Source organism: Rhinatrema bivittatum, chromosome 9, assembly GCF_901001135.1.
Source record: "Rhinatrema bivittatum chromosome 9, aRhiBiv1.1, whole genome shotgun sequence".
In the NCBI taxonomy this organism is placed as follows: Eukaryota; Metazoa; Chordata; class Amphibia; order Gymnophiona; family Rhinatrematidae; genus Rhinatrema; species Rhinatrema bivittatum.
This window is the reverse complement of record NC_042623.1, coordinates 209,396,275-209,416,069: the sequence shown is the minus strand read 5'-3', so window position 1 is coordinate 209,416,069 and position 19,795 is coordinate 209,396,275. Positions and strand designations below refer to the sequence as shown.

The 19,795-nt window shown below is 50.0% G+C and overlaps 1 protein-coding gene across 1 annotated transcript in view; it reads left to right on the top strand.

Annotated features, from left to right (window-relative positions):
* Nucleotides 1–19,795, top strand: part of HLTF (helicase like transcription factor) — a 333,607-nt gene that overhangs the window by 56,051 nt on the left and 257,761 nt on the right. The window contains 1 exon segment of the mRNA XM_029615024.1: nt 9,459–9,561. Within this exon segment, the coding sequence (XP_029470884.1) occupies nt 9,459–9,561 (103 nt within the window).

The following is a 19,795-nucleotide window of genomic DNA, read 5'->3' as shown; positions in this document are numbered from 1 at the left end:
ATATTTTAAAATTAAGTTTTAAGTTTTGTTTGGAAAAAGTTTTAATATATAATTAAATCAATGGTACTAATAACTTTTGCTTTATACCTATTAGAGTTGCTAACCAATGAACTTACATTGTCTAAATCAAAGAAGTGCTCCTGAAGGACAGTCAACGATCACCTCATGAGTCCGAAAGGATCTGGCCATCCCTCCTGCCTCCCAGTTGGTGTTGGCATCAGCAACATTTGAGTTGGAGCGCTGATTCAGCTCGTGGTCAACCAGGCCGCTACAGAGCTCTGGTCCTGTGGCACTGATGGCATCGAACTTGGTGCCGCCCATCCTCATATCGTTTTCGAAGAGAGATCAATGTGCTCATCAGTGCATTACCAACCCAGCTGGAATTACTGGAAAGGCATCAGTGCCTGGCAGGGCACCGGAGGCCTCTGCCTATCGATACAGTGGTTATTGCAGGTTTTTTAATCTCCACCGAGGCTGGCAGACATGCCAAGGCCTGGCGCCACCCCCTGTCCAGTTCTACCGGTGCCTGCACCCCTGGATGAAGGCAGAGAACCTAGGGACCCATCCCCTATGATTTACAGTGAGGAACCCTATGACCCATGGGGGAATGATGCTTTGAGGTCCTCCTACGAAGGTTCTGAGGTTCTAAGTGTCTTCCTTCAGAACCTTCTCCTCCAGAGGAGGGAAGGAAGTCTCCACCTGAGGACTTGACCTTCGCAGGTTTTGTGAGGGTAATAGCAGAAGCCATCCCTTTTCAATTATTGATGGAGGAGGATGCCAAGCACAAAATGCTGGAGATCCTCCAGTTTGTGGAGCCTCAAAGAGTATGGTGATATGGTGGTCCTGGTACATGAGATCCTTAAGGAGTTGCTGCTGAAGATATGGGAACAACCCCTCATAGTGCCTCCTGTTAATAAGAAGGCAGACGAAGGTCTACCTCATCCAGAAGGCTGCCGGATGCAATAAGGGTCAGCTACCCGCCACCAGTCGTCGGTGGTTGAATCAACCCTCTTGAGGGCCAAGCTCTCTCAGACCCATTCCTTGGAACCCCTGGGGAAGGACCATAGAGCGATGGACGCTCTTTTGGAGGAAGGTATTTTCAAGGTGCCATTCTCATTGCCTGCATGGCTGCTTATTAGCTCTACATGAGCCAGTACTTGCGGGACATCTGGAAGCAGGTGCAGGAGATGGCTGAGCAGCTGCCTCAACAGCAGCAGAACACCCTCATGTCACTGGTGCATAAGGGCCTGGAGTGTGGGAAAAATGAGATCCATGCAACCTATGATGTTTTTGAGACTACATGAGAGTCTCTGCAGAGGGAATTGGTGCCCGCAGAATGGCATGGTTGTGGACCTCAGATCTCCAACCAGAGTTACAGGTACGATTAGCTGATGTGCCGTGTACTGGAGAGAATCGCTTCGGGACCACCATGAAACCCTCCAACAACTCTCCACCAATACTCCGGACCCATCCTCTCTTTTAGGAGGCTGGCAAGACCGGGGCCAAGGAAGTCTTTCTTTTGACAAAGGAAATACTATCCTCCACCTATTTGCTTCCATCAACACCGGGGGCTGGGGCTTGGGAGCTCTGCTGCAATCCCAGGCAGCAGAGAGTCCCCAAGCCTCAGCTGGCTTCTCAATTAACTCTGGGGGACAGAGTTTTTTCTGGGTCGTAGAGAGCGTACAACAGTCGCCCGTATCAGGGACGATGGACCCTCTGGTCAAGGGAAGCCTGCAGTCCTTTGCGAACCAATGGTCCAGTATAACCTCAGACCAGTGGGTTCTGTCCATCGTCCATCAGGGATACCACCAAATTGCCTTCCGTGCCCGTTTTGGGGGCCGGTAGCACATAATTTCTGTTAAACTGCATAGGAATTTGATATGCGGTATATAAATATTTTATGGTAAATCTGTTTTTTATAATAGACAATACAAGCAAAAGTCCACCTCAGTGAAAGCATATGATACATACTTAGAGCTGTTACATATCATACAACTAAACTTCAACGAACCTCAGTTATCTCCCTTGAACCCCAACACCCAGCTAGCTTCCCTTCCCCCTCAAACCCCCCCTTGTGGCACTGAGAGGCCCCATAGTCATAATTCCAAGTAAATTGGAGAAAGTAAAAAGCTATAAAGAAAACAAAAATATAACAAAAGTGTAACAAAAAAAAAAACACTGTTATGTTAAACGTCCATACAATTAAGATATTGACTTTTGGAATGGTGTGGCAGGGTCAGAATAAAGGGCAGCCACATCGCATTAAGCGCTTGGCGAGTCTGAATCTTCAATTGTCCGCTGGCTAGCGTTTCCATTGTCAAGAGTCTAAGAATTGATGATTGCCACTGTGTCACAGATGGACCTTCTGGTTGCTGCCCACGCCACCAGAATGGCTTTGCTGGCTAGCAGGAACACTTTTGTAATCCAAAGAAGTTGCCTTCTTTACCCGGTGAAGGAGTGTGGAAATATTCCGAAAAGTGCTACTAGCGGTGAGTACGGTATTCTAAGATCCAGGATGCCATTCACATATCGATAAACTTTCTTCCAGAAGCTTTGTATCCTCTGGCAGCCCCAGAAAGCGTGGCCCAGGGTGTGCCCCCTTGGCTTGACATTTCATACAGGGCCTCCTCAGCTGTGAACCCCGCCAGAAATGCTTGTCTTTGCGAGATAAACATCCGATAGAAAATTTTGTATCTGGTTTCCCTCAGCAGTGTATTGCTGGTTACTCGTGACGTGGCAGCAAAGGCAGTTCTGAATGCCCTCGAGGATGTCACGCAAGCAAGCTCTGTTTTGCCATTTGAGTCGCACGTCCTCCAGCGACCAGCTTTTATAAGAGGTTTCCAGTTTGCTTGTAATAAAAAGAAATAGAGTGCTTTTTAGGAGTATCGAAATCAAACCATTGTCTCAGGAATTGCCATTTAGAGTCCGAAAATGTGAGGGCTCCAATGAAACGCACGTAATGCCTCACTTGATGATATTGGAAGTAGTCCGCAGATGAAAGTCCGAAGAGATGGCGTGCCCTGGAGAAATCCATCAGCGATCCGTCTTCTCGTAGCAGCTGATCTATGCATTTGAGTTAAGTCGTTCCCATCCTCGAAACTTGGAAGGACAACACCTGCGGGGAATTTTTAAATTGCCACAGAATGGGAGGTAAGGAGAGACATTGGTTGGTAAGGAGGCCTTCTTCATAAGCCATGTCCGCCGCAGGGGTTGTAGTAGAAGCCCTGAGCGGATTTTCTCGGAGAGCGCCACTCCAGGTACATGAAGAGCATATTGCAGAGAAATAGGGTAGAGTAATTGGGCTTCAAAAGCCGTATCCGAGAAAAACGAGGGTACTCAAAAGCCAGTCTCCAATATGTCTCAGGTTGATGGCGTGGTTGTATACTCGCAAATCTGGAAGTCCAAAGCCACCTACAGATACCGGGCGCATCAGAGAGTTTAAGGCCAGTCGGGGCCACAGAAATTTGGTCACTGCCTTTTGGTATTTCCTAATGGTGCTTTGTGTTTAAGGCAAGAGAAGGACACTCATTACATATAACCATCGGGGTAACACCGTCATTTTCAAGAGATGGATGCGGCCAATGAGCGAGAGGGGAAGATGTGGCCACCCAGCAAGAGTAGACTCAGTTTTTTCCAGTAGTGTAGTGACATTAATAGCATGCAAATCATCAATAAGTAGTGTAGAGGGGAAGATGTGGCCACCCATTACCGCATTGAAATCTCCCCCGACCATAAGAGGGAGGTGCGAATTGGCCTGGAGAATCTGGAATATCTTATTATAGAAAGATTGCGAATAGATATTTGGAGCGTATATGTTTCCTAGCATTACTTTTTTCCCATAGAGCTCTATCTCTAAGAAAAGGTACCGCCCCTCAGGGTCTGCAATGGACTGATGTAACTGTAACGGAAGCATTTTATGTAATAGAATGGCCACTCCTGCCTTGCTCGAATTAGAAGATGCATATAAAACTTTCCCCACCCAGTTTTTTCAACTTTTCATGTTCAACATCTGTCAGTCTGGTTTCCTGTAACATAGCTATTTGGGAATTATAACGCCGTAAGGCTTGTAAAATTTTGTAGTGCTTTGTGACTGACCCTATTCCACATACATTCCAAGTACAGCATCGAATATTAACCATTATTATATAGAAACTGATCCTGTAGTGTGATGATACAGGGTGTCTCCGGAACAGTGGTCCCCCAGCCTAGACCCCCATCCCTCAGAATAGTGTTCATGCTGACTGCTATGCAAGCAATCTGAGATGAATGCAAATACAAAAATAAAGTTTCCCCATTCCTGTGTTCCCCCAGTGCCAAGTCCCCTTCCGTTCCCCTATAGACGTACAATGTGCCATTGCAAAGACCCCCACTTTTATCCCCAGTGGCTGTCATTGCTCCCGTAATTGAGATCACTAGAACTAGGAGGACCCCCCTCTCAGAACTGTTAAACCAACAATAGCTAACAGTAACCCTTAAGAGTAAACAGCGCTGTATAGTTTAATCACATTTACCCTGCCCAGGACTGGAACTATAATGGAGCAGAGATGCAGACAAACAATAGGCAACGGAACCATTAGCTCGTGTTGAGTCCTTGAATAAATGTGTTTGCCGCTGTGGATTCAGTGAAACACATGGACTTGGCCGTTGTGTGTGAGCCTTAATTTGGCCGGGAGAAAGCAAAGTCGCCCTTAGGTTTAAGTTAGCCAGCTGCGAACACACCGGAGAGAATGCCTTCCGCTCCAGGGCCACAGAGGCTGAGTAGTCCTGAAAAATGAGGATTTTGGCCCCTTCGAAGGTCAATTGTGATGTTTTTCTATAAGCCCGAAGGATCTGAACTTTATGAGCAAAGTTGAGGGCTCTTAAGATGACCACTCTGGGCCTGGTTGATAAAGGTGTCTCAGAGGGGGGAGCACCCAGCCTGTGGGTGCGCTCAATAAAAAAAGGCTCCATGCAGTGTATCTAATTGAAGCGTTTGGGACAGCCAGGTTTCTAAGCGTGGACAGAGTTCCATTTCAGGAATGCTTTCAGGTATGCCTATTATCTTAAATTGTTCCTCCTCAATCGGTTTTCGAGGTCATCAATTTTGTTTTGGAGGCACTGCCTGGACGTCTTTCAATGCTTTTATTTCCCTCCCCTCGGACTCCATTTTGTCTTCTACGTCGGAGATCCTTTGCTCTGCTGCCTGTAGCTGCGATTGAATGGCTCCCAGCTGCGTGCTTACCCCAGCGATTTGGGCAGAGAGCTGTACGAACCTGCCTTCCGAGCTGCAATCACGGTCGCCGCGATGTCTGTTCCTGCAGGGTCAGAAGGTTCGTGTGTCGGGTGCGCCTCCGGTGCGTCGGCCATTTTAATGTCGGGCCCCTTCGCCTTCTCCTTTTTGCTGAGTTTTGTCGCCATAGTGCGGGGCTAACCTACAGTGCAGCTCTTGAGTTGTTCGCGGTGTGCTAGGCTCCGATTATGGTCGTGGAAGGTGTTGAACTGGCCAGTTTAGCGCTCGTTTGGTGGGCTAAAGCAGAGGGGGGGTCCTCAGAGCAATCAGCCACACGTCTGATCACTCGGCTAGCATCACGTGATCCCATATAAATATTTTAAATAAATAAATCAGGAGGTATTAAGAGGGAAGAGAGCTCCACTAGTAACAGAGAGAGCAGTCGAGCCCGCACCACCAGGTCAAAGAGGTCGAGGATTCTATTCTAGGAACTTCCTAATTCCAAAGAGAAAAGGAGGACTGTCCCATCCTATACCTAAGGGCGTTGAACAAGTTTCTAAGTCCCCAAAAGGGGACTGGCTAAGCTTACTCGACCCTAAAGGATACATACACTCATTTAGAGATCTTTCCCAGTCACAGGAAGTATCTCAGACTTGTAGTGGGGAAAACTGCACTTCCGTACTGGGTATTGCTGTTCAGGCTCTCGTCAGCCCCACGAGCCTTCACAAAATACCTGGCTGTGGTGGTGGTGCACCTCCGCGGCTGGGAGTTTTCCTATATTTGGACGATTGGCTGATCAAGAGCATACTCAGGCAGGTGCCACCAGGTCCATGTGCTTGACCATCCGGGTGTTGGAGTCATTAGGGTTCGTTCTCAACTACCCAAAGTCCTATATTAGCCCGTCACTTCAATTGGACTTCATAGGAGTCCTGCTAGACACACGGCTCAAGCCAAGGCCTTCCTGCCTCGCTAGAGGGCCTTCACCTTGATGACCGTCTTGGCAGAGATCCAACAGAACCAGCAGGTGTCAGCCTGGCATATGTTGAGGTTGTTGGGCCATATGGCTGCAACCATCCGTGTTACTCCCTTGGCACGTTTACACATACATGGAGCCCATGGACCCGGAGGTTGCAGAGGCACCAGGCCACTCAGAGGCTCCAGGACTGCATCTGAGTCACTCTCTCTTCCGGGACTCAATGTCCTGGTGGCGAGTACTTCCAAATCTGGAATTTATTTATTTATTTAGCATTTTTATATACCGATTTTCCAGTAACAGAATTACTGATCAATTCGGTTTACATTCTAAACAATAACAATGACAAGTTGATGTCTCACAAAGAACAGGTAGTTATAACTTGGATACAGATATATGGGGTTAATAACATAACGTAAAAGTTACGGAGTCTAGTGAATGGAGGACCTTGTTTTGAAGTCCCCCTACCCAAATTGTTCTAACCAGGGATGCATCCACCCTGGGGTGGGAAGGTCATGTAGATAGGCTCAGCACCTAAGGGTCTCTGGTCCGGCCAGGAATGCTCTTGTCAAATCAGCCTTATGTAGCTTTAGGCAATCAGGTACGCACTAAGGGCTTTCAGAGATTGACTATCCAAAAAAAGTTGGCCTTATCCACGCTGACAACCAAATAGCTATGTGGTATGTTAACAAGCAGGGAAGCACTGGATTATACCTTCTGTGTCAGAAAGTGGTCCAGATGTGGTCGAGGGCCCTGTCCCACAAAATGGTGTTCAGGGTCATGTACCTGGCTGGGATGGAGAACGTGGTAGCGGACTGGCTGAGCCGAACCTTCAGACCCCAAGAGTGGTCCCTGGACCAGAGGTTAGCAAATAGGATATACCCCCCTCTGGGGAGCCCGGATATAGATCTGTTCGTGCTCCCCTGCAACATGAAGGTGCCTTACTTCTGCTCCCTATACATGTCAGACAGAAGACAGCCTCGGTTGCCCTTGCCCACCAGTGGGGCAATATTCTTCTGTAATCATATCCTCCGATTCCCTTACTGGCCAATTCTCTTGAAGCTTCGTGAGGGACAGGGGGACTATGGTCATTGGCCGAGACAGGTCTGGTTTTCCACTCCTACGGGAGTTGTCCATCTGGAGACCAATCAGTCTGGGGAATTCCCTAGATCTCCTCATCATGCAAGATCAAGGCAGGCTGCGGCATCCCAGCTTCCAGGCCCTGTCGCTCACAGCCTGGATGTTGTAAGGTTAATCCTGCAGTTTCTTGATCTTCAGAGAATGTTTCTCAGGTCCTGGTGGCTTCTAGAAAGCCTTCCACTAGAAAGTCCTATGGGCTGAAGTAGAGGAGGTTTTCTGTGTAGTATAATAGAAGGCCCTAGATCTGTTCTCCTGCACTAATCAAAAAGTGCTTGACTACCTCCTTCACCTGTTGGAGATTGGCTTAAAGACCAACTCCGAACGTGTTCATCTCAATGCAGTTGGCGCATGCCACCAAGGTGTAGATTGTATGCCCATCTATGTATAGCCTATAGTTGTAGGCTTCATGCGGGGCCTACGTCAATTGAAGCCTCACTGAGGCCTCCAGCTGTGTCTTGGGACCTCAACGTGATGTTATCTCAGCTGATGAAAGCTCCTTTTGAGCTGCTGCACACCTGTGACCTGAAGTACCTGACCTGGATGGTCATATTTTTGGTGGGAGTCACTTCAACCCGCAGGGTCAGCGAGCTCCAGGTCTTAGTGACTTATCCACATTATACTAAGTTTTAACATGACAAGGTAGTCTTGCGTATGCATCCTAAGTTCCTGCCTGAGGAGGTGACGGACTTCTATCTTAACTAGTCAATTGTTCTACCAGTATTCTTGCCCAGGCCCTATCGCACCAAGGTGGACAAGCACTGCACAGTTATATTTTATCTGCTTTTATCTGGAGCGGACAGAAGCCCATAGAAAGTCCACCCGAATTTTGTATTTATTTATTTATTAGAATAATAGGTTGTGCTTTGCCATTGCCAAACAGACAATATCCAATTGGCTAGCAGATTGCATCTCCTGTTATGGCCAGGCGGGACTGCATCTTGGGGGGTCATGTATAAGCTCATTCTATCAGAGCCATGACAGCGTCTGTGGCCCACTTGTGAGCAGTTCCTGTGGAGGAGAACTGCAAGGCTGCGATGTAGAGTTCTCTCCACACATTCATATCACATTACTGTTTGGATAGGGATGGCCAATGCAACAGTAGGTTCGGGTCCTTCGGAACTGGTATGAAGTGTAGAACCGAACTCTCCTATCTAGGGCCCGTTGTTTAGGTTCAGGCTATCTCCCCCTCTGTTACCAACAGCACTGGTGGTGTTGTGCTCATTGGACCTGGTTGAGAATCTTTTGTTCCCCTTTTGTGTTGGGGAGCAGCCCGTAGCTAGGGATTCACCCATGTGTGAGGGCTATCATCCTGCTTGTCATTGGAGAAAGCAGAGTTGCTTACCTGTAACAGGTGTTCTCCGAGGACAGCAGGATGTTAGTCCTCATGAAACCCGCCCGCCAGCCTGTGGAGATTGGTTTCTTTTATTTTTTTTATTTAATTATCATTCTATGTTACAAGACTGATCTTGTATGGGCACATGGTATAGGGCATGTTGGGCATGCTCGGTGTGCTTAGTCAAAGTTTCCAGAAACTTTCACACAAGTTTTCCGTATTAGGGCTCCATCTAGTGATGTCATTCATGTCTGAAGTCTAATATCCTGCTGTCCTCGAACACCTGTTACAGGTAAGCAACTCTGCCGTATAGTTGCTGCAGTTGCTGTGTGGTTGTGCATAGGCAGAGTGTGCGGATATCCTGTATTGGTTCATTGACAGCATCCGCAGGGTCTACAGATCAGGTCCCGAACCAGACCTACATAACAGGATGGCTTACAGATAATTGTATCATGTGTACCAAATTGAGCATAATTAATCAATCATGGCAGGCTGGTGTTAAATCTGCCCGGCTCATTTCCACTCATCAGCAGCATGTGAACTTGGTGATTTCTGCATTCTGCTACATGTTTGTGTTGTGTAAATGTATATTTATTGTATTTTTATGGTGCTCTTAAACAGGGCACTTTATAAAGTTTTCCATGACACAAATATGAGTAGAACAATAACTATGATCTGTATAAATTTATGAAGATGATTTTATTTTTATTAGTGAATAAGCTCTGGGAGAGGTAATTGTCCGATCATATTTTTTAAATCGCTTTCTTAGAAATATATTTATTTGCCTTGACTTTTTTATTTAGGAATGTAACCTTACTGACAACTCTGGAATGTATGAAAAGGGCAGTACCAGTAAACACCATAAAGGAAAGTGTGGAAAAAGCAGTAGCGGTAAACATTGGAAAGGTAACTTAAAATTTGTAGCAGCATGTTATAAATTCCAGTAATAGATTTAGGTTTTTGCTGCCCCTAGGCACTATTGATGCTACCACCTCTCCACCTTCCTAGATAATCTATGGTAGCCTTGTAGCACCCCAGCGGTATCAGTTGTAGCACCCCAGCCCAGCTGTGTCAGGTAGGCTGATACCACCAAGAACCTTCCCAACCTTATGCATACCACCTGGGCTGCAGAATTCTGTTTCTCTCAGATATGTAACTAAACTGTCTAGGAGCAGGAGATGGGGTGTCGCAGCCTGTATCCACCACAATATTTTGCGAGACTTGACACTTTGCTGCCTCCAGAATATTTACACTCTAGGTGCAGGCCTGTGTGGAAATCCAGGTCTGTAGGTTACAGTTTTTTTTTTTTTAATACACAGTTCCTGTTAGTATCTCGGATCAGTCCAGACAAGTGGGTTTATGCATCCCTACCAGCAGATGGAAGCAGAGAACAAAACTGTGAGTCACTGCTGCATAACCGAGAGTGCCACCTGCAGTCCCTCAGTATTGACCTGTATTTCTCTGTTTCCAGCAGATTATAGAGGTGCAAACCTGTAGCCTGGAGTTTCTCAAAAAAAAATAAAATAATTTTTAGGAGATTTCAGCTCCCCAAGGTGTTAGGTTCCTTTGTGGGCCATCCCTCAGGTTGAGCATAGCAAGTGGGGGGGTGGGGGAAGGAATTGGAGATCCTTGTTCTGCCTCAGCCCTTGTTGTCAGGTGGGGGTGAAAGCCAGGGTTCCTGGTTCCCTCACTCCCTCTGGGTCCCTGGCACCCTCGGTGCTTGGCCTTCTTTGGAAACAGGGAAGTATTTGAATTTTCTTCCTTTCCCTGGCCCTGTTTGTGAGTGGCTGTGTGGTTTTTTTGAGGAAAAAAAAACAACAACCCAACAACTTTACAGGCAGAGGAGGAGCAGGACTGAGACAGTTGAGTGGCTGGATTTCTCTGCCAGTAGGCAGGTAAAGGTGCAGGGGGGAGGGGCAAATTTGTTCCTCTTTTGGGCCTGGGGGCTGTTTTCAGCAGCGGACAGTTCCATTTTCTCCTCATGTCGCTAGGGGCTATTTTTAGGCCCGATCACGCCGGCATGCTGCCTCCTGCGCAGCTTGGCAAAGTTTGTCACGGCTGCTATTTGAAACAGGCTCTCCTTGATTCGGCCGTGTTTTGCAGGGAATTTGTCTCCGGGGGAGGGAGACATCCGCAGGGTGGCGGGAACACGAGGTGGGCTGGGCCGGTTCTTGAGGCCTTGGGGGGGGCAGAGTAGCTGGCGGTCATTTTGTCCACACATGTTGGGACTCTGGTTGCTGTTTCGGTGCCTTAGAACTCCCTTCTCACTCCGTATCTCTTGCTGGTAGCAGGGGATGGAAGGAAGCACAGAGGACGTGGACCCAGTCCCTTCTTCTTCAGATCCGTAAGCTTTTCCGCAGATTTTATCCTCCTGCTTCATAAGGCCTATTTGGCCAGCAAGAGAGCAGGGACCAAGAGGTTTTTGCCCTGGAAGTCCCTGAAGACTAAGAAGCCTAGGGATCAAGGGCATTCAGAGTCTGGAGGGTTCCTGCGAGCTTTGGTTCTGTAAGGCCGTGGTAGAAGAAGACTCTGTTCAGAGGAGACAGTTGATCCAATCAGATGCAGGGAGGACTGGTGGATCAGATCAATATCAGGATCCTGTTAATGCATTGGGGGATCCAATGCAGGATCCAAATGAGATTCTGATCGTGAATGGTGACGACCCTCGGGTGGTTCGGCTGTTCCATAGGGATGAACTGGGCCCGCTAATTCCCCAGGTGCTGGAGGAGCTGGGGATTAACTTCATTTAGGAGGATTTGGATAATGAAGAGGTAAACCTGGTCCTAGAGGGATTACAGGGACCCCCTAAGGCTTTTCCATTGCCAAAGAAGGTGAAGAAGCTGGTGGATCGAGAGTGGGAATCTCCCAAACCTGGCTTGAAGGTGGCCAGGGCTATGGCTAAATTATATCCCTTGCCGGAACAGACATTGGACTCGAGGAGGATTCCAAAGGTGGATGTGGCGGTGTCCGTGGTTACCAAGAAGATGACCATTCCAGTGACAGGTTCAGCCACATTGAAGGATGTCTAGGATCGGAAACTGGAAATTTTACTTTAAAGGCTGTTCCCTGTACGTACCAGGATCAGTCCAGGACACCTGGGTTGTGACCCCGCACCAGTAGATGGAGACAGATTAAAACTTGTGGGCGGAGCTACATATGCTCCTGTGCCAGTCACAGCCCCTCAGTCTTACTCTGTCTCCAGTAGGTGGTGCAGGTGTAGTCACAGCCTCTGGGTGCCCTGAGGACTGATATTTAGTTTTAGTCAGGGTTATTTTAGTTATTTTAGTAATTTTAAGCTCAGTTTGTTTCTAAGGTAAATTTTTTGATTCTAATCTTGGTTAGACTAGTTTAAAAGAAGCTGTCCGTCCTGCCTCCCAGGGGGGTGGGAAGGTTCTGAGAGGACCATCCCCCCCTGGTTGAGGCCGCTGCTGAGGGTCGAGGACCCGAACTGCCAAAGCAGCAGCGTTGGGGTGACACCGGGGAGCCCGGTTCACTCACCCCCAACAGGAGCAGGAGCCCCAGGACCCTGGACAGCGGCAGGTTTGATTTAAAAAAAAAAGAAAAAAAGAAAAAAAAGTGTATTTTTATTTTTTCTTTGTTTGTGTCGGCTCTCCGTTTTCTTCTTCGCCGGGGGGGAAATAGGTCCTCGGTTCGGCGAGGGGAGGGGAGTTTTTCGGCGCTTTAAATTTTATTTTTAATTTTCCTTCGCCGCGCGACTGTGAGGATGCCTCGGGGTACAGTTTGCCGCGCGCGCGGCTCTCCCATGAGGGAATTTGTTCCGCCTGCGTTCCGGGCGGGGAGGGACCTTCTACAAAATGCAGGGGGGTCCGTTCCCGGTCGGTGCGGTCGCCGTCGCGCACTCCCGCCGTTCCTGTCACGCCAGCTGACCCCTTCCCGCTCAGTGCGGGAGCGGCGGCCATCTTGGCTTCTGTTCATGAAGTCAGGCAGGAACCTGCAGGGGATTCTGCCGTGCCTCCCGCGTTGTCGCCTCAACAACGGTCTTCAGGGGGGGCTTCCACCGGGGGGGCTAAGTCCCCGGATGAGGATGGTGATGATTCGGTCACCTCAGATTCTGAGTCCTCGTTTTCGGCGGATTTTGCCCTCCTGCTGCGCAAAGTTTTAAAATACAAGGGCCGCAGACACAAGGAGCTGCATAGCCACTCCAAAGGGGACACTCCAAAGAAGAAAAAATCCCGGGATGACCCTGCGACAAGAAAACGGACACCAAGAGGTGTCCCGCAGGATATAGATACCGACTCCACCTCACAAGATGAGGTGGATCCGCCTGATGAGCCCCTGACGGGGGTCGATGGCGCGACGGGGGACAATTCTGCCCAGTCGGGGCCGGGCAAACCTTCGCAAGCCGGTGATGGGGACGACCCGAAGGTGGTACGTCTTTTCCGAAGGGACGAGCTGTCCCCGCTTATTCCGGCAATTCTCAACGAGTTAGGGGTTGAAGCCCCACCGACAGTCTCTCGCCCCGGAGCAACCATGGATCCAGTCCTGCTGGGACTCACTGGTCCAGCGGTAGCCTTCCCATTCCATTTCTCGGCATCGGACATTTTGTTTCGGGAGTGGGACACTCCTGAGCTGGGACTGAAGGTAACCAAAGCCATGGATAAGCTCTACCCCTTGCCGGAGGACGCACTGGAACTTCTTCGGCTTCCAAAGGTGGATTCTGCGGTGTCAGCGGTAACGAAACGTTCCACGATTCCGGTCACTGGGGCCACGGCCCTTAGAGACATACAGGACAGGAAGCTGGAGGTGCAGCTCAAGAAGATCTTCGAGGTCTCAGCATTGGGAGTCCGAGCTGCTATCTGTAGCAACTATGCCATGCGGGCTAGTTTGCGCTGGGCCCAAGTTCTACAGGCGAATGCAGGTCTTTCCCCTGAAGAGGCCACACAGGCGGATCGCCTAGAGGCTGCCATTGCTTATGGTGCGGATGCTCTTTATGATCTACTACGTACTTCCGCTAGATCCATGGTTTCTGCTGTCTCGGCGCGCCGCTTGCTTTGGCTTCGCAATTGGGCGGCGGATGGATCCTCCAAAGCTCACCTTGGAGCTCTGCCTTTCAAGGGAAAGTTATTGTTCGGTAAAGAGTTGGATGATCTGATGCTTTCTCTTGGTGAGAACAGGGCTTTTAAACTCCCAGAAAACAGGTCCAGAGCCCGGTCCTCTTATTCGGCCAGATCCCGGTTCCGAGGCAACAAGAAATCTCGTCCACAGAGGTCCTCGGGTCAGTCTTATCGCTCGACTTCTTCCCGGGCTTCTTCATGGCCACAGTCCTTTCGCGGGAAACGTTACGGCAGACAGGGAGGCACCCCGTCCAGCACGGGGCCCAAAGCCTCTCAATGAGATACGGCGGGTCCATTCCTTACGGCAGCCTCTGGCCTCCGTTCCAAACGTAGGGGCGAGGCTGACCTTGTTTTTCGAGGAATGGGCCAAAATAACTTCCGATCAGTGGGTCCTCAACATCATAAGACACGGTTACGCGTTAGATTTTGTACGGACTCCAGCAGACAAGTTCCTGATGTCGCCCTGCAAGTGCCCAAAAAAGATGACGGCAGTGCTAAGCACCCTTCGGCGCCTGGAAGATTTAGGAGCAATCGTCCCCGTTCCTCCCAATCAACAAGGCACGGGTCGTTATTCCATTTACTTCATCGTGCCGAAGAAGGATGGCACGGCCCGACCGATTTTGGACCTCAAAGGAGTAAACAAGTGTCTGCGTATTCCACACTTCAAGATGGAAACGATTCGGTCAGTGATTGCCTCGGTTCGTCCAGGCGAATTCATGGCCTCCCTAGACCTCACGGAGGCGTACCTCCACGTCGGAATTCAGCCGTCTTTCCAGAGATTTCTCAGATTTTGCATCTTGGGCAGACACTACCAATTTCGGGCTCTTCCCTTCGGCCTCGCCACGGCTCCGCGAACATTTACAAAAGTGATGGTAGTGGTGGCGGCTCACCTTCGACGAGAGGGGTTCCTGGTGCACCCCTACTTGGACGATTGGCTGATTCGAGCCAAGTCCGAAACCTGTTGCCGTCAGGCGGTAGCCAGAGTCCTCCAGTTGTTGCAGACCTTAGGTTGGGTTGTCAATCTCAACAAGAGTCAGCTTGTTCCTACCCAGTCCTTGGAATACCTGGGAGCTCTTTTCGACACGAAGCAGGGCAAGGTTTTTCTGTCCGCGGATCGTGCACGCAAGCTTCAATGTCAAGTGCGTCGATTATTAAGTCTTCAGCTGCCGCTGGTTCGCGATTATCTGACGGTTCTGGAATCTATGGCGTCCACACTGGCGTTGGTTCCTTGGGCTTTCGCTCATCTGCGACCATTACAATTTGCGTTGCTCTCCCGATGGAAGCCGGTATCAGAAGAGTTCCACCTACCACTTCCACTCACGACTCAGGCGCGGGAGAGTCTTCACTGGTGGCTCGATCCGGGCCATCTCTCTTGCGGAGTGTCTCTGTTGGTCCCCGACTGGACAGTGGTGACGTCGGATGCCAGTCTCTCCGGTTGGGGAGCGGTCTGCCTAGACAAGTCGGTACAGGGCCGATGGTCCTCCGTCCAGTCGCAGTGGTCCATCAACCGTCTGGAAACCAGAGCGGTGCGCCTGGCTCTGCAAGCCTTCCTCCCGTTGGTCCAAGGGAAGGCAGTCCGTGTGTTGTCGGACAATGCAACAACAGTATCATACATCAATCGCCAAGGGGGGACAAGAAGTCCACTTGTGGCGGAAGAGGCAAAGCTTCTGATGAGTTGGGCAGAATGCCATCTCAACTCCATAGCAGCGTCTCACATAGCCGGGGTCGACAATGTTCAGGCGGACTTCCTCAGTCGACACCACCTCGATCCTGGAGAATGGGAGCTGACGGAAGATGCCTTTCATCTCATTTGCGATCGGTGGGGGCTGCCCCACATGGACCTGATGGCCACGTGGCACAACGCGAAGGCTCCTCGCTTTTACAGTCGACGTCGGGAGCGAGGAGCCGAGGGCGTCGATGCGCTGGTTCTTCCTTGGCCAACCAACGTGTTGTTGTACGTGTTCCCTCCGTGGCCAATGATAGGCAAGATCTTAAGGCGCATAGAGTTGCACCCGTCCAACGTGATCATGGTAGCGCCGGAGTGGCCACGGCGCCCTTGGTTTGCGGATCTCGTTCAGCTGTCAGTGGATGCTCCCCTTCGGCTACAGGGGTTTCCGGGGCTCCTTCGTCAGGGCCCCGTTTGTTTGGAGGATGCGGATCACTTCTGTCTCGCGGCATGGCTTTTGAGAGGCAACGTCTAAAGAAAAAAGGCTATTCAGATGCTGTGGTAGCCACGTTACTGCGGTCCAGAAAGCAGTCTACGTCCTTGGCTTATGTACGTGTCTGGGTAGTTTTTGAGGAGTGGTGTATCAGCCGAGGGCTAGATCCCATTTCCGCTTCCGTTTCTGATATTCTGGCTTTTCTTCAGGCCGGTCTAGCCAAAGGGCTTTCTTGTAGTACCCTTCGTGTACAGGTGGCGGCGATTGGTTGTTTGCGGGGTAAGGTTCGCGGTTCCTCCCTGGCCCTGCATCCCGATGTCTCTCGTTTTCTTCGGGGGGCTAAACATCTTCATCCACCACTTCATCATCCATGTTCCTCCTGGAATCTTAATTGGGTCCTTTCTTCTTTGTCTACGGCTCCGAACCCTTAAAACGGTCTACTCTTAAGGATCTTACTTTAAAGACCGTTTTCCTGGTTGCGATTACCTCGGCTCGGAGAGTCTCGGAATTACAGGCTTTGTCTTGTCGGGAGCCATTCCTGCGGATTTCAGATACGGGAGTTTCCCTGCGGACGGTTCTGTCTTTTTTGCCAAAAGTGGTGTCACCGTTTCATTTGAACCAGTCTATTGAGCTTCCCGCTTTCGCAGGTGCTGAATATTCGGACCCGCAATGGAAAGAATTGCGGAAGTTGGATGTGCGGAGGGTTCTCCTCCGTTATCTAGAAGTCACTAACCCTTTCCGGGTGTCGGATCATCTCTTTGTTCTATTCTCGGGCCCAAAGAAAGGAGGCCCGGCTTCCAGGACGACAATCGCACGGTGGCTTAAAGAGGCCATCGGCTCAGCGTACGTGTTACGAGGCAAGCCTATCCCGAACGGTCTCAGGGCTCATTCGACAAGAGCTCATGCTGCGTCTTGGGCGGAATCTTCTCAGGTTTCGCCTCAAGAGATTTGTAGGGCAGCTACCTGGAAGTCCTTACATACCTTCATTAGACACTATCGGTTGGATGTTCAGGCTGCGAATTCTGGGGGTTTTGGAGAGAGGGTACTCCGAGCGGGACTCTCTGCTTCCCACCCTCGGTAATTTAGCTCTGGTACATCCCAGGTGTCCTGGACTGATCCTGGTACGTACAGGGAAAGGAAAATTAGTTTCTTACCTGATAATTTTCGTTCCTGTAGTACCAAGGATCAGTCCAGGATCCCGCCCGTACTGTTCTGAAGAAACGGAGAGTCCGCTCATTTCTTTGTTAACTATTCCGGTTATTGCTTCGTTCCCTCGTTTTGGGGTTCTGTTCCGGTTGGGGGTCCTTGAATGGCTCCCTGTTAAGGTTAGTTATTTAGTTTGGTTGTTCTATTTTTTGTCTACTTTGACATTACGTATGACTGAGGGGCTGTGACTGGCACAGGAGCATATGTAGCTCCGCCCACAAGTTTTAATCTGTCTCCATCTACTGGTGCGGGGTCACAACCCAGGTGTCCTGGACTGATCCTTGGTACTACAGGAACGAAAATTATCAGGTAAGAAACTAATTTTCCTTTTGAGGTGTCAGCCTTGAGTCTTCAAGCGGCGGTGTAGCTGATGCTCTGTATGATATGATATGGTCTCTGCGATGGCAGCGCAGAGACTCCTTTGGCTACGAAATTGGTCGGCAGAGGTGTGGGCTAAAGCCCAACTGTCTAACCTCCCCTTCAGGGTCAAGCTCTTGTTTGGGGAGGATCTGGATCAGCTCATGAAACAGTTGGGGGAGTCGAAGGGTAATAAGTTGCCTGAGGAAAGGAAGACCCCCAAGAAGTCTTTCTCTACGAGCTCCCTTCAGAGAGGCAAGGAGGTTTTGCGCTAGTAAGAGCTCTGGGCCGGTGGCGCAAAAACAGAATACGGGCAAGCAGCAGTCCTTTCGAGCCCAACGCAGATTTCTTAGGGATGGTGGGTCCCAGGGAGGGGGTGGAAATAAGATTGGCCAATGAAGGCGGGCTTGTCCGCTCCTCTCCGGTGACTATTGGAGGGAGGCTGTCCCTCTTTTACAAGGAGTGGACCAGGATCGCCTCAAACCAGTGGGTCCTGGAAGTGGTAAAGACAGCTACGCCTTAGAATTTTCTCGTATGCTCAGTGCGCCTTTGTAATCTCCTGCTGTGTCTCCTGGTACAAGCGAGAGGTGGTGCGGGATACTTTGCAATGGCTACAGCTCCTGCATGCCATTGTTCCAGTGCCTCCTCAGCAGAGGGGAAAAAGTCGGTACTCTGTGTCCTTCATGGTGCCCTTAAAAGAGGGGACTTTTCAGCCATTCTCGATCTGCAGAAGGTCGATGCTGCTCTCTGGGTGTTTTGGTTTCGGATGGAGACGTTGCACACAGTGATAGCAGCGGTGCGCAAAGGGGAGTTTCTGGCTTTGTTGGACTTGTCGGAAGCTTATCACCATATCCCCATTCGGGCCAAATGCCAGAGGTTTATGGTCCTAGGGGTTAGCGACAGCACCATGCACATTCACAAAGGTGATGAAGGTGGTAGTGGCGGCAGCACTCAAGAAGGAAGGTATCCTGGTGCACCCATACCTGGAGGATTGGTTAGTACTGGCGAAGTTGGAAATGGAGTGTTGTCACTCAGTCCAGCAGGTCCTGCAGCTCCTGGATTCATTGGGCTAGGTGACGACCCTGGTAAAGAGCCATTTAAAGCTGACTTAGTTGTTGGAATATCTGGGGGCATGCTTCGATGCTCGGATGGGGAAGGTGTTTCGGACTACGGAGAGAGTAGTCCAATTCAAAGTCAGATCTGTCTGTTCCCAGAGTCTGGGATTATTTGCAGGCTCTGGGTTCCATGACTTCTACACTGGAGTTGGTTCCATGCGCCTGCTGCAAAGGGCACTGTTATGCTGTTGGAATCCACTTAGAGGAATTTCAGCTTCCTTTGCTGTTGCCTGAGGATGCCAGGTCCAGTCTCGTGGTGGCTCTCGGCTTAATCTTGAGAAATGGGTGGATCTGGAAGTGCTCAACTGGGTGGTAATGACTACAGATGCCAGTCTCTCTGGTTGGGGAGGGCAGTGTGTCAAGGAAAATCGGCCCAGAGGCAGTGGTCGTCAGAGGAGGCAACCTTGTCCAACAATCGGCTGGAAACCAGGGCAGTGCGCAAAGCCTTACTGGCATTTCTCCCACTCATTCAAATCAAGGCGGTGTGAGTGTTCTTGGACAGTGCAACGACAGTGGCATATATCAACTGGCAGGGCAGAATGGAGAGCCAATTAGTAGCGCTGGAAGAGCAAAAAAGATTTGTTTGGCGGGAGAAACATTTGGCAAGAATATATGTTTCCCATGTGGCCGGAGTGGACAACATGCAGGCGGACTTCCTCCAGCAGACAGCGTCTGGATCCAGTGGAGTGGGAGTTGTCGGTAGAAGTCTTCTCTTGATTCAGGTCAGATTGGGCAGACCAGCGGTGGTCCTCATAGCGACTTCAGGAAATGCGAAGCTGGATTGGTTTTTCAGTTGCAGAAGGGAGGTCAGATTGGATGGCGTCTATGCTCTCGTTCAACCGTGGTCGACACATCTGCTGCTGTACGTGTTTCCACCGTGGCTTCTCGTAGGTCGAGTGCTGTGGTGTATGGTACTTCATCCAGACAGGGTGATTCTGGTGGCACCCTAGTGGCCGCGCTGGCCATGGTTTGCAGACCATCTTCGTCTATCGGTGGACGGTCCTGTACACTTGGCCCATTTGTCAGAGCTGTTGCGGTAGGGGCTCGTATTTTCCGACCGGGAAGATGGCTTCTGTCTAGCGGCTTGGCTTTTGAGAGGCGGTGGCTCTGCTTGAAAGGTTATTCTGAGCCTGTGATTGCGACTTTGCTTCAGGCAAAGAGGCATTCCACGTCATTGGCTTAAGTCAGAGTGTGGAGGGTGTTTGAAATCGTGGTGTTTGCAGATTAG